Source organism: Lycium ferocissimum, chromosome 10 (assembly GCF_029784015.1).
Source record: "Lycium ferocissimum isolate CSIRO_LF1 chromosome 10, AGI_CSIRO_Lferr_CH_V1, whole genome shotgun sequence".
Lineage (NCBI taxonomy): Eukaryota > Viridiplantae > Streptophyta > Magnoliopsida > Solanales > Solanaceae > Lycium > Lycium ferocissimum.
In genome coordinates this window covers 19380270-19405396 of record NC_081351.1, presented here as the reverse complement: position 1 = coordinate 19405396, position 25127 = coordinate 19380270, and the positions used below count along the sequence as shown (strand labels likewise).

General features: G+C 34.5%; 2 protein-coding genes and 4 non-coding genes across 11 annotated transcripts; all 6 read right to left on the bottom strand.

The window, feature by feature from the left end:
* Nucleotides 1-302: 302 nt before the first annotated feature.
* LOC132032704 (glucan endo-1,3-beta-glucosidase 4) lies at nt 303-7310 on the bottom strand. Of its 4 annotated transcripts, none has more exons than XM_059422384.1 (6): nt 6896-7308; nt 6374-6483; nt 5078-5218; nt 1709-2956; nt 849-876; nt 303-571 (listed from the first exon to the last, which is right to left on the bottom strand). In XM_059422384.1, the coding sequence occupies exons 3-6, from the start codon at nt 5148-5150 to the stop codon at nt 439-441; spliced, it is 1482 nt and encodes a 493-aa protein (XP_059278367.1). In that variant the 5' UTR covers nt 5151-5218; nt 6374-6483; nt 6896-7308; the 3' UTR covers nt 303-438. The 4 variants fall into 4 exon arrangements, with proteins under 4 accessions (XP_059278367.1, XP_059278368.1, XP_059278369.1 ...); XM_059422385.1 differs by having other exon boundaries at nt 6944-7308; XM_059422386.1 differs by lacking the exon at nt 6374-6483 and having other exon boundaries at nt 6896-7310.
* Nucleotides 7311-17142: 9832 nt separating this feature from the next.
* LOC132032703 (serine/arginine-rich SC35-like splicing factor SCL33) lies at nt 17143-23644 on the bottom strand. 3 transcript variants are annotated; one of them, XM_059422381.1, is made up of 6 exons: nt 23475-23644; nt 19991-20153; nt 19555-19632; nt 18473-18640; nt 17963-18100; nt 17143-17588 (listed from the first exon to the last, which is right to left on the bottom strand). In XM_059422381.1, the coding sequence occupies exons 2-6, from the start codon at nt 20131-20133 to the stop codon at nt 17318-17320; spliced, it is 798 nt and encodes a 265-aa protein (XP_059278364.1). In that variant the 5' UTR covers nt 20134-20153; nt 23475-23644; the 3' UTR covers nt 17143-17317. The 3 variants fall into 3 exon arrangements, with proteins under 3 accessions (XP_059278364.1, XP_059278365.1, XP_059278366.1); XM_059422382.1 differs by lacking the exon at nt 23475-23644 and adding an exon at nt 19018-19236 and having other exon boundaries at nt 19991-20032; XM_059422383.1 differs by lacking the exons at nt 19991-20153; nt 23475-23644 and adding an exon at nt 19018-19239 and having other exon boundaries at nt 19555-19638.
* Nucleotides 20297-20374, bottom strand: LOC132035703 (small nucleolar RNA Z102/R77). Its single transcript, XR_009409420.1, has one exon. It is a non-coding gene; the product is annotated as a small nucleolar RNA Z102/R77 (small nucleolar RNA).
* Nucleotides 20461-20538, bottom strand: LOC132035704 (small nucleolar RNA Z102/R77). Its single transcript, XR_009409421.1, has one exon. It is a non-coding gene; the product is annotated as a small nucleolar RNA Z102/R77 (small nucleolar RNA).
* LOC132035702 (small nucleolar RNA Z102/R77) lies at nt 20625-20701 on the bottom strand. The gene has a single exon (XR_009409419.1). It is a non-coding gene; the product is annotated as a small nucleolar RNA Z102/R77 (small nucleolar RNA).
* Nucleotides 21175-21254, bottom strand: LOC132035700 (small nucleolar RNA Z102/R77). The gene has a single exon (XR_009409418.1). It is a non-coding gene; the product is annotated as a small nucleolar RNA Z102/R77 (small nucleolar RNA).
* Nucleotides 23645-25127: the final 1483 nt, after the last annotated feature.

The window sequence follows — 25127 nt, the reverse complement described above, 5'->3', positions numbered from 1 at the left end:
TTATAAATAAGATGCTAGCTTGGTTAAATAATTTCATCTCAATATGTCTAAGCTTTAATGGGAAGTGATTTCTTTTGGTACGTTTAAGCTTTGATAGAAAGTGACTGTTTCTCATGAATAGTTATGTCTTCTCGTATGTCTTAGCATTGATGGACAGAGTTCTTATCATAGTTGTACTGATAGGAGTAAAGGCGCATCCAAGCCGACCAAAACACCACCATTATTACGATTAAAGCAGGGGGGAGGGGGCACAGTAAGGAGGCTTTTCACCAACAAGGGAAAAAAAATGGAATTCAATCTAGTTGAGTGTCAGACAAATATCAATCATCTAAACTAACAAACTACAGAGCTGGTTCAGTTTTCCTGCAAAAATACAAGGGAATCCAAAAAAGGCAAAGAGCTCACTTCCTAAAGATGCTAGAAAACAAAATGTGCATTTCACATTTGCATCAACAAAGCAAAAAATACAGCCACTGTGTACATGATAACAGGCGCTTGAATCGTTGAACTCTGAGAAATCGCACCGATTGGTCCAAATGCTGCAGGAGGGAACACCCCACCTGGATGCGAACTGTCGGATAAAAAGGAAGAAAATTCAGTGCAAATAGAGGCAACATTTGTGCAAATGCAGCATTTTTAGTCTAGTCGAGCTACTCTATAACAGCATTGTTCGTTCAGATATTTTATGGCTGCTAGAGCGAAATGTTGTTACAGAGAACATATAATATAACATAAGGAATCGGTTCCAAAGGAAACTTGGTCGTTTATAATAGAGGATGGTTGTTATAGAGAAGTCTGACTGTATTCACAAAGATAATTTATGCGCTGTAAGTGTTTAGATGTCTCACCTTCCTGTAAATTTACATGTTTTGGAACCTGCACAAGGATAACCATCAAAGGAATCAGGCTTTGGAAAAGAAAGTGAAAAGACAGCTCTGATAACATACAAAGCGGATGAAAAAAGTTTTAATTCTAATGAATTATGCCTAGATCATTATCGACGATTATGTAAGTGATTCGGAGAAGGAGCCCAAAAAAAAAAAAAACAAAAAAAACAAAAAAAAAAACAAAAAACAAAAAAAGAGCAGAAGGGCTAAAAGCATTTCACGGTATTGTAGAAAACGCATACTTTGCACGTTAATTATTGCCTAATCTGTAAGAAATTAAATAGATACAAGTAGATTTTTCTTGCAAATAAGCAATGTTTCAGTCCCATATCTCATAGACAAACATTTCACGAAATCAAAGCCATTCATCTAATGTAGCCGCAAAAATAAAGATACTGAAGAACTAAAAGTCTAAAACGACATTTTTATCAACTTACTCTCCCCTCCACAAAGAAAAAAGAAAAAGAAATGACCTCTGTAAGGAGCAATGAAACCCAACTTATTCAATAGAAAACACATTTTATACTCTAGTTCAAGTAATATAAACTAGAGTATGTGATATTACATCATGCCAAACTCGACCGGAGTTTATATTTATTTTATTCAGCATGGAATAATAAAGATCTCAAAGAGTGCATTTCCCTTTTAGCCAGATTAGCAAAATAGATTCTAACGATATGGGAGTGAAAAATAAAAAATAGGGATATCAACATGTCGTTAATTGTGAATTTACCACAACATTATCAACAAAAAATATCCGAAACTCCGTGTAAATACAAAAAAGGAAATTACGTACTAAAACGCCAGATATGGTAACTTACTCGGATCTTTCGTTGTCGTTGTTGCTGTACCATCAAAATCACATGTTCCACCAGCACTACGCATTCTCTGATAATAGTCATTATAAGCATAAGAAGCATGATTTTGCAAAGTATCCGGAAAATAACAAGGCTGCCCAGATTGAATCGCATTGCAATTTGCATGTCCCTGGCCACAAGCCCAGTTAATTCCGTCTTGCAATTTGTTCTCATCCGCACCCGATTTTGCTACACAAAAAACTGCACTAGAATTATCAGAAATACCGCCAGACGAACCCAGACTAATGGAATAAACCTCGGTCCCATTTGTAGAAAAAATCCCCCAGCTTTTTTCCGAGATAGGCCCGGGTCTTTTGTCTTCATTGAACATCTCGTAAATAAAGGTGTTGATCGGATTTTTCGGTTGACTAGGCGGACCGGTATCATTTGAAACACGCCGAATAAGATTATTATTAAAAGTTTCCGCATTTTCCTTAGTAGCATCTGGCTCCTTGGAACCGCCATCCCATGGCCAACCCGTCTCTGTCACAACAATTGGAATATCTGAAAAGTTGAACGCTTCCATAGAGTTGTATGTAGCATCAACTAAAGCATCAAACATGCTTTCGTAGTGAAACAAGGTGTTCGGATCAACAATTTGCTTCACTGCAGAGAGCGGCTGGAAAAGAGCGTATTCGATCGGAAAGATTCCAGCCGAGTGAACATACTCGTAATACGGATAAGCATTCAACATGTAATATGAGTTTGTGTTCTTTAGAAACTGAAGGATTTGGAAGATTGTTGAGTTCCATGAAGAATTGAAAGTGGCGGTGGAAGGGGGAAATGCCTTAGCAATCACGTCCATCGATTGCGGAGTTGAAACTTTAACTTGGTTATTTAGTCGCGAAGCCACTAATGCTTTATGCAAGTAATTCATAGCGGGAACCAAAACCGGTGCGGCATTTGGGATTGCTGTGAGAACTTCACTTCCCACAGCAATAGCTGTAATATTTGTCCCGGGCATGTAAGCTGCAACATTTTGATTTACCCAATTAGCTGCAGCTGACGGAGATTCTCCAATCCTTAAGACTTCTTCATTTGTAACACCGATAATAACTTCGATACTAGTATTGGCTAAAGCCTTCAACATATGAGCATCGGCATTGAATAGGCGCACGTGAGTTATTTGACGAGCTTTAAGGAGTGCAACCACATCTGAAGCTGGGGGTAAATTTGTAACATCAGTCCCGATGTTTACTCCAACAAATGCACCTACAATTTTGAAATAACACACACATTAAAACTCCAAATGAATCAAAGCACGGCCAATATGTTAGAAGCTCAAACGGTTGGATCCTATAACAAATTAATCACATGAACAGAAAACACAGCACAAAAGACAGGAACAACAAAGAACATAATATATATATCATGTAAACTAAGCTTCCATTCCATTTGCTCCTCCAATTCTTTTCTCGTGTAAAGTCAAACGGTCAAAGTGAAAAAAGAACAAAAGCAGAGTATGCTTTACCAGCTCAAGATACACAAATAAAATCCATCTCCAAAAAAGCTATATCCACCTACTTTTGTAGGTACAAAATAACAAGGGAACACCAGATTTCTAGATTTCTTCCGACTTGCCATTATTACTATATTAATAGTTTCTTCATCAAGTCAATAAGACACCAGCAATTTGTAAGACAGCTTCAATGCTTTCCATAGCATTTTCCGGAAACAGCCTCTATCTGCCAAGGCAGGGGATAAGGTCTGTGTAAACTCTACCCTCCCAGACCCCATTTGTGGGAGGATTACACTAGGTATGTTGTTGTTGTTGGTTCTGTTCTGTCAATAGCTTGTGAAGCAGGATTTGCAAATTCCTTCTGGCTTTTTACCTTAGGTTGAGGATCTTAAAGACTCAAAGCTCTAGATTTGTCAAGTACTAATTATGGAAATACACTAAATGTATAATTTGAGATTCATTAAATTAGTGCTATACCAATTGGGCAGAAACATATCTACTGAACCGCACAATTCCGATATCAATGTACTGCAGCATAAAGAAAATTAAGGACATTAACTAAGCGGCTGAGTAATCTTTATACAGTTAACCTGTCCTGGCCACTGAGCCTTCATGCTATGTCCAACACATTAGCTGACAGATCATTGTAAGAAGACATCTAAAAGCAGTGGTTTGCATCAATGCAGAACTTAGCATGCATTCTATGTTAAATATTTTAGACTAACACGGAGAAATGCATGCATATATTTTAAATGTATATTCAGGCAAGCTTTCATACAGAATGAAAGTTCAGTCCTAAAGCAGCAATACTGCAACTAAGGGTATTCCTGGCGCTTTCCACAAGCGGGGAAGTCAAGTACTTGTAGTTTGAATAAGCTCAAGGCATAGCCTCTCTAGAGCCACTGTTGACAAAATTAACATGCCAAGACAACATTTTTTATGAAGATAACTAAAGACATCATAGTAATAATTACTGATAGAAGCTCAACCTATTAACTTTTGTTCAGAGGCAGAAAAACTTAGTATGAGAAGTCTTCTCTGAGGAAGTATGAATGGTACTGCATATAAGCCACGTCAAAAAGAAACCTAGCAAAGGCCTTTTAAGTTCTAACTAGAAGCTGCTAGATAACTTAATCTATCATTTAAAACTAAGTGTATTGAGTAGCTATATACTCCCTCCGTTTCAATTTATATGAACCCATTTGACTGGGCACGACATTTAAGAAAGAGAGAAGACTTTTGAAACTTGTGGTTCAAAATAAGCCTTGAAATTTGTGTGGCTGTAAATCATTCATAAAGTGAATTTGTTTCCAAATTAGGAAAGAGATCATTCATTTTGGCACGGACTAAAAAGGAAATAGGTTCAAACAAATTGAAACAGAGGGAGTAATATGTGCTCGACCGGAATCACATTACCTGAGCATAACAGAAAACTGGAGATGGTTGATATCACTAGATATTCACTATATTCAGTTAACTTTAACTTCATCTATGAATTTCTTTTTCATAAAAAATTCATCTTGGAAGTTAACATATTTACTCAAAGCTTACAGACCCGTATTATATATTAGAACATTTATTTAATAAGCTAAATTAGAAAGCCAATAAAGTAGGAAATAGATGATCTTTACACTTAAGTTGCATGACAATACAACACAAAAAAATAAAAAAAACAAGGAGTAGTTCAATTAAGCATTCAATACACGATGCAGACAACACTATACTAAACTTTTAATAATTCAAAATCGATGATGCAAGTGCGGGTCCTCATATTTAGTGATATTCCACATATAACCAAATAAAGACCCTTGCATGATATTAACCAATGCTCAGAATCAATTATTAAGCTGATAGGTAGAAACTTATTGCATTACCTATTACATTTGAGATACAGAAAGAAAATAGTATAGAGATGGCAAGCCACGGTTTAAGCGTCATCAGAATCATCCAAAACTCCAACTATAATATCAATCAGCCGGCAACTGTTGCTTCAAACGGTATTTGTCAAGAGAGTGCTACACAAAAAAGAGAACAAGAAATTAAAGCTATTTGATTAAAAAGAAAGTAAATGAGCGTAGCCTTATGACTATAACTTTGAAGACAAGCAGAACTGCAAAACTTAAAAGGCAAAAAGTTTTTTCTTCCCAGTAAAACCGACCCCAGAAATCTAAAAACTGAGCAGCAACAACAACAACAACATGCGCAGTATAATCCCACCAGGTGGGGTCTGGGGAGGGTAGAGTGTACGCAGACCTTACCCTCAACCTTTTGACGGGTAGAGAGGCTGAGCAAAGAAAATAAACATGCCAAGAGCTCAAGGGATTTGGCTGAGTGACCACATTATTTCTACGGAGGACCAAAGTAATTAAATTCAAAACCACTTTCGGAAAGATAATAGAAGGCTTTTTTTTTTTTTTCTAACTTGTTCACTGTGCTTAAGTATGGGAATCTTGTACTACCAACATGAACTATATTAGAAGAATATATACTATATTCCCACCCACCCCTTGCAATTAAAAAGAAAAAAGGAACGCACACACCCATAATATAAGAAATCTTAGCATACTTGTCCACTAAAGGATGTCTAGCTTAACCCAAAATTCCAGGAGCAAACAGCACTTAGTTCAGTTTGGTTCCGTCTAACAAAAACATAACAAAAGATTTCAAATTTTTGGTAGTTTAACATGGTTGTCTACCCAAATAATAGGTCACAGGATTCCCAAGAATTTGACATTTCTGTTTCATTAATTAATCATTAGTTCACAAATTGTGCCATATAGCTATCAGTCCACTTCAGGGCACTTTAAAACAAAAACAAAAAACATTGTCACCACAGAGGTAACATTGACTATGAGATGTGCTTTATCAGTTCATAAGAGCAAAACAGTGTGCAATAACCACAAAACAGCCACTCTCATTTCTTCTCTTCAGCAGGAAATGCTTAAAAGCCTTCAAGAACTAAACTTTATCAAAAACTAGCATTATCTTACACTTTAAAAATCACAAAGAACACCAAAATCCAAAGAAATATTTTGAAGATTAAGAAACCCTTTACAAGTTTAGCCTCAAGTTCAAAAACCCCACATCTCAAAACTACTTCAGGAGCACACAGCATTTAACACACAAGCATAAAATGAAGGAACAAGAGAAAAAAGAAAGAAACAAAGTACCTGAATTTAACTTTAACTCCACTATAGCAAACCAAGAAAATCTACTAACAAAGATCCTATACGAGTTGGTAAAACTCAGATGTAAACACCAGTATAGTTGAGTGACAAATCTGTCAACCAAAAAAACAAATCATTAACTAATTATTAGTGCACAAATTGTGCCATATAGCTATCAATCCACTAGATGGCACTTTCAAAACAAATGATATTGTCACTACAGAGGTAACATTGATTATGACATTTGCTATATCAGTTCAAAAAGAGCAAAACAGTGTCTAATAACCAGTAAACAGTCACTCTCATCCACTTCTCCTAAGCAAGAAATGCTTGAAAGCCTTCAAAGAACTAAACTTTATCAAAACTAACACTATATTACACCTTAAAAAGCATAAAGAACACCAAAATCCCAAGAAATATATAAAGATTAAAAAACCCCACATCTCAAAACTAAGTTATAAGCACACAACATTTAACACACAAGCATCAAATGAAGGAACAACACAATAAAAATAGACAAAGTACCTGAATATAACTTTGTTCCACTGAAGGAAACCAAGAAAATCTACTAACCAAGATCCTATAAGAGTTTGTAAAACTCAAATGTGCAAACCAGTATAGTTAAGTGACAAAGCTGACAACACAAAAACAAAAACTTTCAAGAAAACCCTGAAAAACCCTTTAACCCCACTTTGACAGTTCACACTTTGGCTACAAAAAACAGAGAAATGAGTGGTCACAAACTTTGCCTAAAGGAAACTAGAAGAACAAAGGATGACACTAATTCACAGGAGTAACTTCAATACCCAAAAAAGAGCTGTTCATTTATTACTATGTAATTATTGCTAAATACTTTAACTTTCTTGCTTAGAGATTAAAATTTTAAATCTTACACAATGTACTTATATTTAAAAAACACAAACACCCACGTACAGTATTGTCCAAATAATTATTTTATTCATGTTATTGTACATATCCCCAATTAACAAGATTAATTTTTTTCATACTGCTATATATGGAGAAAAAGACAAGAAAGTATAAAGATACATTAAATTAAAATGCTTGTTTTAATCTCAAATCTCAATTCCAGAACTTTACAGATATGTACTCTATACTATTTTGTTTTTTTTACTTGTCTTTAAGATGGTTGAAATAAAAGATTATAAAATTCTTGGAATATGGAAAAGTCACAAATATAAGGGGAAAAAAAAACTTTTTTTTTTTTTTTACTTTTTTCTCTTGTGGACTAAATAAACTATTTTATTCATGTCATTGTACATATCCACAATTAAAAAGATTAATTTTTTCATACTATATGAGAGAAGAAGACAAGAAAGTATAAAGAGGCCTTAAATGGTATACAGATAGTGTATACCATTTTGTTTTTTTACTTGTCTTTAGATGGTTGAAATAAAAGATTATAAAATTCTTGGAATATGGAAAAGGGACAAACATAAAAAATAAAAATAAAAAAAATAAATAACTTTTTTTTACTTTTTTCTCTTCTCTAGATCTAAAAATAATGATTCTTGAAATCTGTGAGAGACATTTTGAGACATATCGAGATTTTAGCCGTGTATCTAGGACCATACTAGTACATTCCCTTATATTCCCTCTTTGTTTTATTTTCTCTCTTTTTTAAATTATTTTGTGGGTTTTATTGTTTTTTCTAAAGATGGTCAAAAGTATCCTTTAACGTTTGTGATTTATCTTATGTTTTCATAAACATTCTTAACGTTATCTTTTATCTTAAATGTATCTTAAATAATTAAAAAATTCAAATATGCCCCTCACAAATCTTTGGACTTTTTAAGTTGTTCAGAGTATATTTGACACAAAAAATTATGTTAAGAGGATTTATAAACCAATAGGTTAATGAACTGCAAATATAAGATAAATTATAAACATTAAAGGAATTTTTACTTTTATTATTTTTGTTGCTGTTAAAACAAATGGAAGATTAATATTCTTTTAATTTAAGATTATTTATTATAAAAGAAAGTAACAAAAGGTACAAAGAAAGGACCTTTGGGGTGTTTCCCTCTCATAAGCAATCAATAATTTCAGGTTGGGAAAAAAAAAAGAATGTGAAAAGTCTATGTGGAAGAATGTGGTAAAGTGATTTGATATTTATGAATAGATTCCTATCTTTTTTCCTTAGTTGAAGACAACTAAGCATGTGTGTACTGTGGACTTGGAGCCATTAGTTCTTAGAATTCAAAAAAAAACAACAATAAAAGAACAAAATATGCAACATGTGTGAATTTGTTAATTTGATAGATTCAATCTTTAAAAAAATAAAATTTAATATTTATTAAAAAAATTATCATTTTTCAGATATAAAATTATGTTTAGCATAAAAAACATTGAGTTCATTTGAACTCACCATTCAAACGCTATAACGGCCCACTACATGAAATAGTCATGTATAAAGTGAGTCAATTTCTCTTTTTGTGACATCTGATAATGACTATTTTTCTTCCCTAGAAATTCAAACAAATAAAAATGAGGTGTACATTTGAATGTGACTACACTAGTGATAAGTTTTTACACAAATAGCTGATAGAATTCATAATTTATTTTATTTAGGCGGTATACATTGATTATTTACGATTATACACTCATTATAACATGAATTATACATATATTATACATTTATTAAATTTATTTTTAATTTAAGCGATTGGTTAAACTGCTATTCAAACTTATCAGCTACATCTCAATGAAATTGCATTTTAAATTACTTACGGGGAAACTTCTCCACAAAAACAATACATGTTAGAAATTAGATGAAAAGAATATAAAGGAATGGCTTGAGGCGTGATATTATCACTGTCTCAAAAGAATGATTGCATGTAGCAGACAACGCTCCTTTGAGATATAACAAGCCTATTATGAGTTGAATTAAAAGTGATTGATATGGAGTGATTACTTCTCTATTTATAGAGAAGATAAGTAGTTCAGATAGACACTTGTTCCGAAAAGGTTGTGTCCTTATGCAGAACAATGGTACCTATTGGTAATATTTCACTAATGGTACCTGTTGGAATATTTGGTACCCGTACCCATTTCAGCGGTGGTATCCAAAACAAGTTTTCAAGGATGGTGCCTATTTCATCTATGGTACCCAAACTAGTTATTTCAACTGCAGTACTCAAGTAATTTAAAATATTATTACTCCAATATTACAAGCTATATAACAATCCCCACTAGTTTGTAATACTACTAATATCATACATAATAGAAAGTATCTCATAGATTTGAACTTTCTAGTAGTGTAAATATTTTAAAGCTTAGAAAAAGTTATTGGTATTACTAAGAATTGAACTATAATTCCCTTGTACTTATGACTATTTGTGACAACGGATAATGACTATTTTCTTCCCTAGAAATTCCAACTAATAAAAATGAGGTGTACATTTGAATGTGATTATACTAATGATAATTTTTTAAACAAATAGCCGATAGAATTCACAGTTTATTTTTTCTAGCCGGTATACATTAATTATCTACGATTATACACTGATTATAACATGAATTACACACATATTATACATTCGCCAGCTATTTTTAATTTAAGCGAGTGGTTGAATGGCTATTCAAACTTATCAGCGCTATATTTCAATGAAATTGCATTTTATATTAATTGCAGGGAAACTTCTCCACTAAAAACAATACATAATAGTTAATATAGTTACATAATTATTTAACTGCATGTAGATTAAATATAAATCTTCTTTAAGATTAAGGAGCTAAGCTACCTAGTAATTTATAACCACCCCTCTAAGGAATTTGCTATTCGTGTTTTTTTTTTTTTTTCAATCTTATAATTCATATGTAAGAATTCTATGTTTTCCTTTTTCCATTATTGTAACATTTTGATTTAGATAATAGGAAGAAAGTCATTAATTTGGTCTTTTGTTTGCAAAAATTTTGCCAGGGCAGGCAAATGGTACCAGTTGGAAAGTGACAATTTTTCAATAATGGCCAACATCATTCACATTTTGTTGATATTTGTCTTTTTTCCAAATTCCAGATTTGCTATTTACTTTACTCTTACTGTCAGGAAGCATATGCTTCTGGTGGGACCCACATCCATCAATAACAAAAATGATCACTTACTTTTAGTATAAGTTCAAAGTAGTCCCTTGAATATATGTATTTACAAGAGTAAGCACTCAACCTTTGCATGTTGTAATTACTCCTCAAGAAACTGAAATTATAAGCTACCCACTGCCTCAGATCAACGAAAAAAGGACAGTCCTCTATTATCTCGGTCTTGGTTTAGTATCATATATCGCTCTAGTGAGCTATTGTAGTGCGGATGTTGAGGCTTGGAGCCACTCCTCTATGTTGTGGGCATGGAGGGGGTTGTCTCCACCTAGAGGCAAAAGCGGGGCCACCAGAGCTATCTGCATTAAGTGTTGAGATTGAAAGAGGAAAGGATACAAATTAAATCCAGCACAAAATAAAAAAAATCGTGCTTTCAAAGTGAAATTCTTCTAAAAAAATCCATTGCTTAATTTTGTTGCATGCTCCTTCAGATTCAGTCCTCCTTTTTTCCAATATATTCAATCAAAAAATCATGTTAGCAAAAAAGATAACACCAAAAAGGAGTTTGAGATCTTAAGTGGGTCTAAAACAAATAAACACTTTTTCAACCTGATAACCAACTATTTTTTAGATACAAGAGACGTTTTCTTTTCCTGTCAAAACTAGAGATATACACAGCTAATACAGATAAGTGTTTGCAATCAACATGATGTCTACATCACAAGTATAATATGGAAGATGAAACTTAATCAGACATTTTAGCAAATCTCAGTGTCCAACTTGAGAGATATGCCCATGCTGAAGAGTTCCTGGCATTGTAGTTTTGCACCATATGGCACATTAACTTTCACTATATCTTCAAATGATTCACAGAACCAGCAAAACGGACCCCTTACCTTACCACCACTACTAGAAATATAGGTTTTTTCCACAGACGTTTAGTGAAAATTTTGTGTTACAAAGCATGATTTTCCCATATCATTCCCACCGAACCAGCTCACTGGGAAAATACATGGTGGGAAACAGTTTCCTATTGAAACGTTGGGAAACTTCTTGAAAACACTACTATTTAGGTTTTTCCGTGTGAAAACACTACTATTTAGATTTTTCCCACCAACATTCAGTAGGAATAGTCACGAATATAAACATTTTTCAGTGAAAAATTTCAGTGGGAAAAAATGACTTCTTGGTAGTGCACCTTGCACGGACCTCTCTATTACATTCGCCATGTTCTTGCACTTCCCGCTATTTTTTATTAACATATTGACACCTGGCCCTTATTGCAGCCACTGTACTGAATCAGTTGCTTTATTTTTTGTACCAACAATTAAGAATTATTTTCCCCTATACTTGTTGCGTCAAAAACTAAATCACAAGCTTTTCATAAAAAAAAAAAACAAACAGTTCTAATAAGATTTATAAATATGAATACCTCTACACTTTGCAGAGACATAAGGCGTCATTTTAAGATTCAATTTCCTAGTACCACGACCAAAATGAACTCCTGCCTCCATCTTCTCTTCCAAATTTATGTTCCAATATCTTCTTGTCATTTCTCCCCACAGCCTCCCCCTTTTTTTGTTCTTTTTTAAAGGCAAAAAAAAAAAAAAAAAGACGAGAAACCATGAATTGAAAAACATAATTATTCCGATGGAACCTTCTCTTCTACCGTAGGTTGGACGTAGATACACGACCCAAATATTTGGATTTTTTATTTACTCAACTCAACTGTTTTTTATTCAAAACAGAAAAAGGATAAAATAGAACTTCCTAATTTGAAATCCAATTCTAAAAGTAAACGATTAATATCAAGAAAATAATGTAATATTATAGCAAAGTCATAGTTTAATACAACGATTTTTCGAAAGTATATTTCAAACTGAAGCGATATGCATTAGGAGGAGTCACTGAGTGTGAAGAGGCGTTGGTGCAGATTTGCAGCAGCACCGTGAGCTATATAAGACAGTCGCGTTCCATTTCACCAAATTTGATTCTGACATATCTACACTTGAATGGTATAGCTAGATATAATCTTAAGATGGTGCCAAGTGAAAGAATCGCGGAATAAAAATTATTCATAAGTCCTACTTTATGTAATACACTTTTCTTTTTAATCTATCTCAAAAAGAATGATTCATTTCTATATTTAGAAATAATTTAACTTAGAAATTTCCCTTTTAGCCTTAATAAAATCATTTACAACCACACAAATATCTATGACTTGTTTTAGATCTTAAGTTTCAAGTCTTTATTTCTTTCTTAAATTCCGTGCCCAGTTAAACCGTAGCACATATATTGGGACGGAGGGAGTACTAATTATAAAACGTTAAGGGTTGTAAAGTATTCAAAGTGGTGAATTGCTTATAAATACACTTAATGGGTTAGCCCGATGCACTAAGTTCTCGCTATGTTCAAGGTCAGGGAAGGGCCGGACAACAAGAGTTTATGCGCAAGGTCGGGGAAGGGCAAGCTAAGGCAAGGCTAAGACAAGGCATGGCATGGCATGGCATGACCGAGATAAGGCAAGATGTGGCAGGGCAAGGCAAGGCAAGGTTGTTGGCATGAGCTAGGCAGTGTCATGGGCGAGCTGGGCGTGCAGCAAAGGCAGGCATGTGCACAAGGCATGCTGCGTAGGCAAATGGCAGGAAAGGCGAGCATGGCGCCAAGCATTGGAGCCAAAATGCTACAAAGACTCGCACAGGCGCGCGGCACATGTAGGCAGTTGGCAAGTTGAGCGGTTTTCCTCATTTTCAGATAAAATGGCCATGTTGGCACTGCCTTAGTGGGAAGTTACCTCACATGCTTGGCACATGACTAGGTTGTTGTGGCCTATATAATGTCACACCCCAACCTTGGGGAATGGCCAGCACCCGGCACCCGAAGGGCCGAGCGAACCAACTGTGATATCTAAACCCTGTAACGTGAATCATAGGCTGACAAGGCCGCTGAATAACAATAGTAAGAAGTACATCATAACAACCTGCAAGCAGAAAAGGCCCAACAATACATATATGCATAACTAGGGCCGACCAGGCCACAACCAAGAAAGACAACTAGTCAGAAGTTCGGCAAGGCCAAACACAATACCTGGACACTGACTGATAGTCTGTAAGCCTCTAAAAGCACTAATATGCATCAACTGGTCGGGACAGTGGCCCCGACATAGCTATAGCCATACTCGTAATAGATACATACATACATATATATATATATATCTCTGACCAGCAACTCCGGAGAATGGAGTGCGAACATCCCTGCTGAACTCTGGTATCCTACTGAGAAAGGTACACCAATCCGTCTACCATACTGCTTGCAAGCATGATCACAACAAGACAAAATGCGTCAGTACAAAAGATGTACCGAGTATGTAAGGCGGTAAGCATAAACATAACATAAGCATAAGAGATACAGATAACTTGGGAAAAGATGTAGAGACAACCTGAAACTCTGAACGAGGCCACTGAGGGCGACCATAATCATGACATAAATGTAAATACATGCCCGTAAAATCATTCCTCACTGTGGAGGCATATATCATATCATATAACAATAATAAATCTCTCTGTGGGGTGAGCTCATCATCATAACATCATCTCTGCCCAACTGATCAGTGGCAATGCACAGCTACGTGCCTACTCGGCCGCCTACAACACGGCTCGGTAAAGAAAGAAATACATCTAGGTGCACAGCTACGTGCCTACCCGGTTGCCTACAACACGGCTCGGTAAAGAAAGAAACATGTCTAGGTGCACATATAAGTGCTTACCCGGCCGACTATAGCGCGGCTCGGTAATGAAAATAAATACATATATATAAGTGCAATGCAAGACTGACCTCAGAAAAGATATCATAAAAAGAGTCGGAGTGACCTATCGTCGTTACCCTCCGACTATCGTTATTATCGCTACGTTTATCATTATTTGATCATTAGGCCAAAGAAGTAAAAGTACAAGGAAACATCTTGTTATGAATTATTCACGAAGCCAAAGTTAGCCAAACTCTTATGAAATATGATCGACACAACTTTTATCGGAAAGAGTGTGCCAACGAGAGGTTCGTCACCTTGGAGCAATAGACAAGAAGATAAGGATTAACTCAATTAAAGGAAGCACAATCAACTCAACTTTGATGTGAAGAGTACCATAACTAATATCATTCTTCATTCGATAAACAAGAGGGATACGAAATGTGAAAGGTACTTCAATACAAGCTATTCATGAGAAAAGAGTAAGCTTAACCATTTTGGGACATAATCGACACAAGTTGAACGGAAAGTCTTTTAATCGATAGCCAAAAGGAGATGTGGACCATACTTTGGTACAAGTCATAGATGAGTATGTGTCAGCTCAATTATCATGGAACGCGATCGATCCAAGTTAGCGGAACAACTTTTCAATGAAACGTCATTTGAAATCTAGTCATGCCACAAAGAGAATAGAAAGCCCTACATACCTCGTCGATAGAGTTATATGCATTTCCCCGAGTCCTCGAACATCTTACGAATAATTTCCTACATAATACAGACTATTCAAGATCAAAACCAAGGTCATAGCTTATAGAAATCTTCATTTAGACATTTAATCGAGCAACTTATAGGCGTGATAGGCCCCTTTTTGTAGCGAAATTTTTCCGTAAAACGCTACCAAATTCTACTTTTCTACTTCTCCTCTTCAATATGATCTCATCCATATCACCATAACTCCAAATAACACAACAAAACCATATAAAACAGCCCAATAAATAAGCTAAGTTCATGAAAGTTTCATAAGAATATAGAAGAGCTTGTTCTATGGGGATTTTCACCAATTTCTATGATCAATTACTTGTAGAAGTTCAAAGAGATCAAAAGGAAGTTAAAATATACCTTAGGTCATGAAAATCACTTCAAACTCCAAGTTACTTCAAAGCAAGGTTTTCCTTCTAAAGGTGAAATAGTGAAGAAATCACAATTTCAAAGTTGTCATGTTGTTCTTCATGTTAAAGTTGATATATTTGCTCTTGGTTTGGATTGAGATTGATGGAGGATTAATTGGAGAGGGTTTGAGGGTTTTCTAGGTTGGGGATGGTGAGAAAATGGAAGAAAAATTCGTGCAAGGGCCTATATATACTTGGGCAAATTTAAAGCCACCGACTTTAGCATACTGTTCCCGCGGCAGTTTGCGTCCATGGACGAAAATGCAAATATCTGTCTACTCCGCTGTCATATCGACAAACGGTAAAATGCAATGGAAACTAGACTCGTAGACCTTCGATTTGGTAGGTGGATCACCCCGTAACTCCAAGTAGATTGAGAGAAAATCTTCGAGACATCTGACCCAAATTTCAGTGAAATTTACAAACTTAACTTGCGACGCCCTTTGTCGACTTTCGTATTACAATTCGTTTGACTTCCAAACTTAACAAGAGACCATTATACAATCCAAATACTTCATATCATTACTTGCTTAGCATGTGGAGCACTCCTAATCTCACCCAAAAATACAAGTTATCGTATTTCCAACTTGCCGACTTTTGACGAAACTCATGCTTCTTTTATTTATTCACCCTCCAAATCTTCCGCCACTTACTAATATTATTTATAGACTCTTGTAACCATTTTTATTAATAAACTCAATCCCTTTTATCCTCAACATAATTTCTTTTTGAACTTACGTCGACTAACTCGTGATGCGACTTTAACGTGCGAAAATCCGGGATATACGTATAAAGGCACAGGCAGCCTTGTCAATAGACAGATTAGGCTGTGTAGGTCTAAAACATTTTTTAAATGTTCTTTGTGACGAGTTAATACAAAATTGGGAAGTGATTCTAGTAAACGTGTGCCTTGTGTTATGTTTCATTGCCTAAAAAGGGGTCGTTTGGTAGATAGTCGAAATTATCCCGGGATTATAATCCCGAGACTAATTTATCCCATCTATTGGGATTATTTTATACCATCTATTGGGATAATCCCGGGACTAATTTATCCCATCTATTGGGATAAGAAGGTATAAGTTGGGATATCCCAGCACTAATTTTTGTACCATGTTTGGTACAAGGTATAAATTTATCCCACCTTCTACCAAAGATGGTATAAAAATTAGTGTTGGAATATCCCAGCTTATACCTTCTACCAAACGACCGGAGTAAATTTATACCTTATACCAAATATGGTACAAAAATTAGTACTGAAATACCCCAGCTTATACCTTCAACCAAAGGACCCCTAAGTGTCAAACAGGTGTCAAAGGAAAGAGTGAAGGCTGTCATTGTGAGTGACTGCCCGGTGTCACTGACGAAAAAAATTGAGCCCGCAACAATGGCCAAGGCTGTGTCATTCCGAGCAGACAAGATCACTGATTAGCTCGGTACCCGTCAAACATATTTAGCAGCGACATCAACTTTATAAACTAAATGCAATTTCTGAGCCTTCACGGAGTATCTTGTAAACTGCTAAAAAAGTTCACTACTTAATACTCATTATTGATCTGTGAATCTTGTCTCGATTTTATAAATCTGACAACCTCATTTCATTTGTGAACAAGTTAGATCAGATAGAAACTAAATCTTTGAAATTCTAGGTTAAACAACACACATAGGCTCAATGCACTACTTTTCCCTACTTAACTATTCCCCAATTGGCAGTAATCTTCCAAAACACTATTTATATTTTATAGACTCCCTTTGAACAAATACCACCAGCCCAATATCGGCACACAAAACATTCATAAACTCGACAGTAACAAGCACACTCTTAACATACTTCATGGATAATCCAATGGCATAATCAATCAGAATTCATGTTGTCTAACTGCCAAGCTTAGATCTACTACGTTTAGAAACAACACCAAAGAGTCATACAACTAGAAGGTGATCCAAATTACAGCATTCATCTACTAAAAATATAGGACAGTATCATGGAGAGACGTCGCGGTCTGGATCCCTCGAGTAGCGAGCATCATCAGGGCTCCTGCTACGGCTTCTACTGGGGCTCCTAACCGGAGAACGATCCCTAACGGGAGTTCTACTGCGGCTCCTTGGACCATCATCATATGGTGAACCCTCTCTGACTGGAGTTTGACTGCGACTCCTCGACCCATTGTATGGTGGAGGAGAAAGGTCACGCGCTGGGGAACGCGAATATGATCTCTCACGACTGTCTCTTTTCTCTTCAGGTGAAAGAGACCTGCAAAGTGAAGGGTAAATAATCACCAACTGCAAAATAGCCTTTGCTCAAAATGAAACATTAGTAAGAATTTCAAAGGAGCAAAATTCCAAGTTTCAATCAGTCAGCCAGTCAAATATGATCTTCTAAAACGTCAGATTAAGCTCCTAAAGATCCACATGGAATTAAACAGGTTGAACTTATTATCTTTCACAAGCAAAAAAAGGATAAAGATAAATATAAACCAGAGGCAACATGCTTTATCAGCTAAAATGAATCAGAAGATACATGATTACACACAAACCGCGTTCCAAACACCTAGCTGAATGTGAATGCAAGTCATTAAATAAATCAAGAGCACGTAAAATAAACTAAAAAAAGTAATCTTTGTTTACCTTGAGTAGTGCCTTCTCTTGGGAGAGTAGTAGCCACGGCTGTGTGATCGTGATCTTGCATAGCGTGAAGGTGGAGATCGGGAATATCGAGGGGGACTCCGTCTCCGATCATAGCTATAGCTACGGCTACTCCTACCACTGTAAGAAAAACAAATTAAATGGATAACCATCCAAATGCAGAACAATCGCCCAATCACATATTCACATCTAATGATCAAATCACATATTCACATCTAATATCATTGAAAATTTGTTTAAAATATGCAGGAACGTTAACTCGTTGGCAAATGATATAGGAAACAGGAAATGTGAAGGTGCAGATCATTGTATAGCAACAATCTAGACTACTTGATATCTTGTTTTCGAACATTATGATCAGCACCAAACTTTGAATACTGACATGAAAGACAAAACGAAGAAACCAATATTCAAGCAGTTGTACCCCTGACTATTCAAGACAGAATTCAAACGAACTAATATGATGTAAGCAAATGAAATACAAAGCATTACCTTCCACTACGTTCCCTGGCTCTCATTTCAGTTGGCTTTTTCCTGTTCTCCTCTGCAAAAACCACAGTGAGTTGCCGACCTTGAAAACCCTGTCCATCCATCTGATACTTAGCTTCTGCAGCATCAGCGGGATCCACAAACTGGACAAAGCCAAAGCCACGCGGTTCACTACAAAAAAGAGGTGGGAACACATGAACAGAGTTAGAAAATTAGATATCTTTTAAAAGTATAATATGGAGTTCGGCAGACGACCGCTCTAGCTACAGTCCTCTGAGGACTGTTTAAAAAGTAAGACCTAATCATAAAATAAATCTGATAAAGGTCTTAAATTCCACAATTTTCAAGCATTAGTGAACTTCCGCCTCACCCCAAAAGGCACGCCCAATATCAGGACCTATACACTAAGAGAGATGCAATAAAGAAAGTAAAGAACTAGCCTGCAGAGTAAGAAGAGTTTCTAACAGCCCCAAAACAACATAAGTACAAATAATCCCACTAAAATATAATGTCTTCATAAGCACATAAGCAAGCACATGGCTGCTGACCTTGAATGTATCAGTTTAAAGATGACTTGAAGTTCTTCAAGACTTGACATCTTGAAATCTTCACATTGTATTCAAATCCAATTTCCTTCAAATCTTCACTACCATTAACTTTCACCTTCAACTCTTATTACTTGAATGATGTCAAGAGAACTCTTACTACTTCAATGTGTCAACAGAACTCTTACTACTTGATTGAAGTCTTCAAGACTCTTAGTTTCGCTGCTAAATTTCACAATTTAATAAAGCACAGCCCAATTTGTAATAAGAAAAAGAATAACCATTAAATTTCAAAAAAAATTTAAAAAAATTATGGCATCACCAAAAGCAATTTAGGCAAAAACTTTAAGGGGGGAAAAGGTACAAAACAGTGTGTGCTTAACGAAATAAAATCTTAAGTATTATTTTTTTGGCAGATATCTGGCAGAGAGGAGAGGGAGGGGGGTGGGGGTGTTATGCTTTCCACTCTGTTTTTCTTTCTTCTTCCTTTTGAGGTGGAAGAATTGAGCAGATGAACAATCACATGCAAAACAAGCTCACCCAGTGTAATAGTCCCTCGGCAAGTAAATATCCTTGACAGGGCCAAATTGCCCGAACGGCCTTCTGAGGTCTTCCGGCCTGCACGAAACCAGCAAACTGTGTGGAATACCGATTTACACAAGTACAAGAATATACGTAATGTAATACAATGAAGGAAAGTAGCATAATCAGATTAATAAGCCTTATATTGATTGAATCTCCTCAATAAGAAGTTTTAACAGCTGTTTCCGTTATATGAACGATTTGACATCTTACCCCTCCCCAAAGGACATCATCTGAGAATTTTCTATAAAAGTATTATGTTTACGTGATCCATTACAAACATGAAATCACTTTAAGAACTGATATAGCTAATCAGTCCTGGATTGGCCCAAAAAAACATGCACACTTCAAGACCAACATATCAAATATTTGAAGGATACTAATTATTGCATACCGACAATCATGGCGAAGGTTTCGAACTAAAAGACTAGTAGGAGCATCTCTGCTACGACCACCATAGCGACCCCTGGGGCTCGGGCTCCTTCCTCTCCTGCCATAACCTCTTGGTGGTGATGGGCTGTAACTTCTCCTCCTCATTGTACCAGAATCAAAATGACCTGTCCACAGAACAGAAAGAGTGAGGAAAAACTTATATAAACATAAAAGCCACAACTAAATCAACCTATACATAAATTATAACGTTAGATAGAACAAAGGAGAAATCATATAAGAGGAAACAAAATTAGAGTGGATGGAAAGAGAATGATCAGCTAGAGCTAATACATGATACCATGCTATCATATCAGCAATCACTCGTATGAAGCTCATCATATCATTCTCAATCACAAATGCAAAAACCAAAAAAGAGTCAACACAAAGGAAATAGATACAAGCAATGAAACAATATTAGAGCGGATGGCAAGAAAATGATCTGCTAGAGCTAATACATGATAACATGCTGTCATATCAGCAATCACTCGTCTGAAGTTCATCACATCATTCTCAATCACAAATGCAAAAACCCAAAAAGAGCCAACACAAAGGAAATCGATACGAGAAAAGAAACAATATTAGAGTGGATGAAAAGAAAATGATCAGCTAGAGCTAATACATGATAAATGCTATCACATCAGCAATCACTTGTATGAAGTTCATCATATCATTCTCAATCCACAAGTGATAAAACCCAAAAAGAAATCAACTTCTCTCAAAGACATTCATCAGCTCATCGAACTCAATTATGTATGTGCATAAAGGCAGGAAGAGTCGACACTGGATAAAATTTTATGAATAAACACAAGGGAAAGTTCAATCAATGGAAAAAGGGATTGACATTCCAATTAGAAAAACAAACAAAAAAAGTGTTGATAGAAAAAGAAGCCGAAATGCCTTCAGGCTTTATAAGGTATAGAAGATCTATCTTTGGGGTAGTGCGCCAACATGCAAAAAACTACCTTTTGAACATTAGGAGGATAAAATGTCAAAGGTAAAAGTATGAAGACAATGCAATTTATTTTTGAAGTTCTATGTGTGTGTATGTTTATAAGGCAGAGATCGAACAGTCATTGCTGCACGTCAGCCAAATGCAATAACAAGTCTAGTCAAGATGCAGGAAGAACCAATTCAAGGCCCCATAGAGAATGATCAGCTAGAGCTAATACATGATAATCTGCCATCATATCAGCTATCAAACTTGTATAACACTCATCATTTCATTCTCCACAATCTAAGTTACTCAGACTCTTCGAATGTGTTGCCGCACCAATGTCGGATCCTCCGAAAATACATTACTTTTGAAGGATCCAACACGCACCCGATGACAACATTTTAGGAGTGTCCGAGTAACATAGTCCACAATAATGAATGGTTCAAAATGTGGTAGGTAAACACAAGTGAAAAGATTTCAGTTATTAAGCCATATTCAACAAGTAGGTAATTCAAGAAAAACATTTCAAAACCCAAAAATCAAAATGTAAACCATATATTAATAAACACAAGCAAATATAATTCCAGAAGAACGATCAGCCAGTACGAATACATGATAAATGGCATCATACAGCAGTCATGACAGTACACTGTTCGTCATTTCGTTCTCTTCAGTATAAATAAATAGTTAATATTTTGGATTAAAAAAAGATTTGGAAGCTCAGGGACAGTTTGAATCTAAAACATACTAAAGACGGTGCAAAAGAAGACCAAAAAAGCAAATGGTCAAATCCCTACAAAATTAAATTAAGACCAAAATAAAACAATATGGGTAGTTGCTGCAGAAGTGATCAGACAGTACGAATACAATAAAAGTTGCTGTCATCTCAGCATTCCATGTTATAATGATCATCACATCCTTCTCCAACACCCATCAAAGAAATTAAAAAAATATATATCAAAATGACTCACCAAAGAAGGTCCATATATAGCAAATACAATCAACAAAAAAGAACATAAGACAGATTTAGTCCTTCCCATTCAGATAATCCCAGCATAAAACCCAATCTTTCCACTACTTAAACTCTAAAAAATAATTTCAGTGCAGACCCCCACACCACAAAGCAATTAAACCAAAGCAAAGCCAGAAAGTTAGAAATATTGACACCCTAAACTGTTCAAGAAAAAGAAATTGTAATTTTATGTGATATTTGTGTGGCTGTAAATCATTTCATTAAGGGTAAAAGGGAAAGTTTTGAGTTAAATTATTTCTAAATATAGAAATGTATCATTCTCTCGGGGAAAGACTAAAAAGGAAAATGCATCGCATAAATTGGGACAAAGGGAGCAATACCTAACAATAATTTCCTACATCAGACACACCACACTAACTAAGCATTGGACTTAATCTATTAATAGAACCTTCCAGAAAACCCCAAAGTTTCACCATTCAAGATTTTAACGAATTCAGAGAAACTTCTAGGAAAAAAAAATTAACCCATTAAAGATTTTAACAAAAACCCACATCACAAAACAAAAATTAGAACCAAAACCCAAAAAGAACAAGCATATAATTAGGTGTTTAGGCAATTTCAGTTCTCAAGATATTCATATAGAAACCCTAACTTTCAACCATCCAAAAACTAACAAACAATATTAACAAAGATAACTGGAAGAAGCAATAAATATGAGATTTAAGCTGATTTTTATGTACCTATAAAGAAAGAACAAGCTGATTTTTGAAGTATAGATTCAATAAAAACCTTAACTTTCAACCATCAAAAAACTAAAAACCAATTTTAACACATACCCAGATTACAAAAAATCATTATAAGCAAACCCCCCCCCCCAAAAAAAAGTAACTGAAAACCCTAAAGAATCAAGATTCAAAGAACCCACAATAATTTTCACAAACTTGAATTAGAAAAAGCAACAAATAGTATGAGATTTGAGCTGATTTTTACAACTATAAGGAAAAAAACAAGCTGATCTGAAGTATAGATTCAGATTCAAATTAAAAAACCCAAAACAATAAGCATATATTAAATAAAAACCTTAACTTTCAACCATCCAAAAACTAATAAACAATTTTAACCCATACCCACATTACAAAAAATCATTATAATCAAACCCCCAAAAGAAAAAATAAGAAAAATGTAAAGTAATTGAAAACCCTTTAAAAAATCAAGATTCAAAGAACCCACTAGAATAAGCAATAAATATGAGATTTGAGCTGATTTTTATACCTATAAAGAAATAACAAACTGATTTGAAGCATAGATTAAATAAAAAAAACACTAACTTTCAACCATCTAAAAACAAATAAACAATTTTAACCCATACCCACATTACAAAGAATCACTATAAGCAAAAAAATAAAAGAAAAAAAGCAAAGGAATTGAAAACCCTAAAAAATCAAGATTCAAAGAACCCACAATAGATATTCACAAACATTAATTAACTAGAATAAGGATAGATATAAGATTTGAAAGAATTAATTAATTAATTTATACCTATAAAAGAAAGAACAAGATGATTTTTGAAGTGACGGCGAATAGAGACAAGTTTAGGGCAAATGGAGATTTACAATGGTTTCAAGTGAAGAGAAAACGGGTGGGTATATATTCTTGTCTGATTTTCTCTTTATGGTCTCCAAATTGGGTGAAAATCATTTTTGTAACCCCCAAGTTATGATTATGTGTAACTCCAACCTCCCATTTACACAATATCTTGCTTTAAAAAAAAAAAAAAAGAAGAATAATAATAGCCTCTTTAACCTATTTTTCAAATATCTGCTTGTTTTAACAAAATAATTTTTTTTGAAGTGACATATTGTATTTGACTAATCAATTTGAAAAGTACTTTTGCTAATAGAGAGTAATTATTTGTGTTTGACTAAGATTCCAAAAGTGTTTCTGAGAAAAAAAATTATTTTTTCAACTTTTTCTGATGCTCAAAAGCACTTTTTTTTTACTAAAAATTTGGCAATACACCTCAATTTTCTAAAATAAGCATTTAAAAAAGAAAGACTTTTGACTTCTTAGAAGTTTGACAAACAGACTATTAAAGCGTCTAATTACATAAAGAAAGACTTCTCTCGCAACAACTCTAAGTAGGCATTTGGATATGTGATTTCATGTCATGATTTCATGTCATGAGATGAAATTAGCTTTAGGGGATTAAATCCCAAATCATCCAAAAAGGCATGATTTGGGATTTCAAATCATGATTTCAAAATTTTTAAATGTAAAACTTGACCAATAAGTTGGTAGATATTTTTAACAATTACTCACATCAATCATTTACCAACCTCCATTAACTTCTACCAAACTTTATTTATGTTCGTACCATGTGATAGAATTATATTAAAGAGTAGTTACATTACTATTCATGTTAAATTTTCCTTTTTATTGAACTAAAGTTTGATCAATTGATGTTATATTTTTTAGAAAAGGCTTCTAGTAGGGTATTGATTTTATTATGAATTATGATTTGCTTATTTGATAAGATTGTAAAAGAATTGGGAAAGTTTTGATAGTTTTCACAACTTGTGGGTTTTTATGCCTATAAGAAAAAATACGACTTAAGAAATCCAAATTGCATGTCCAAGCATGATTTCATCTCCATACGGCTCCTAAAACCAATTGTCTCAAAATCAAATGTGAACACTGAAAAAAACACATAACTATTTTATTTGTACGATAATTTAGAGCCAATTTGGAAAGCCACCTGGTAATTGGAATTGGTGTAATTACTACCCTAGTAATTACACAGTATTGTAATTACCATAACCTGTTTGTTTGTCATAATGTAATTACAATGTAATTACAAGCGTGTTGGTTGATTGCACATGTGTAATTACACAGTTAGTTTAATTTAAAAATAAAATTTAAAATTAATATTTAAAAATATGTGCATATATAAATGATATTAAATTATTTATTTAATAATACATTGTTTCTTGAAAATATGTTAATTAATAATCATATATTTGTAATTAATATTATAAAAAATAATTGATATATAATTTCAAATTAATAATATTTTAATTTTAATTGATTATAAAACTTAAAAGCATACATTTTTTGTGAGAACATCATGGGATTCGATGTTTGACAAAAAAAGAATATTTATAAATATAATGTCATAACATTATTCAAATGTTT

Coding starts and splice junctions, on each gene's coding strand:
- LOC132032704 (XM_059422386.1), bottom strand. CDS start 5,150: ATGATTCTGATGACGCTTAAACCGTGGCTTGCCATCTCTATACTATTT. Junction 2,957..5,077: donor CTGTATCTCAAATGTAATAG/GTAATGCAATAA, acceptor TCAAAATTGTAG/GTGCATTTGTTGGAGTAAAC. Junction 572..848: donor ACATGTAAATTTACAGGAAG/GTGAGACATCTA, acceptor TTTATCCGACAG/TTCGCATCCAGGTGGGGTGT.
- LOC132032703 (XM_059422381.1), bottom strand. CDS start 20,133: ATGAGGAGGAGAAGTTACAGCCCATCACCACCAAGAGGTTATGGCAGG. Junction 19,633..19,990: donor AACCTTCGCCATGATTGTCG/GTATGCAATAAT, acceptor GGTTTCGTGCAG/GCCGGAAGACCTCAGAAGGC. Junction 18,101..18,472: donor GCCAGGGAACGTAGTGGAAG/GTAATGCTTTGT, acceptor TTTTTCTTACAG/TGGTAGGAGTAGCCGTAGCT.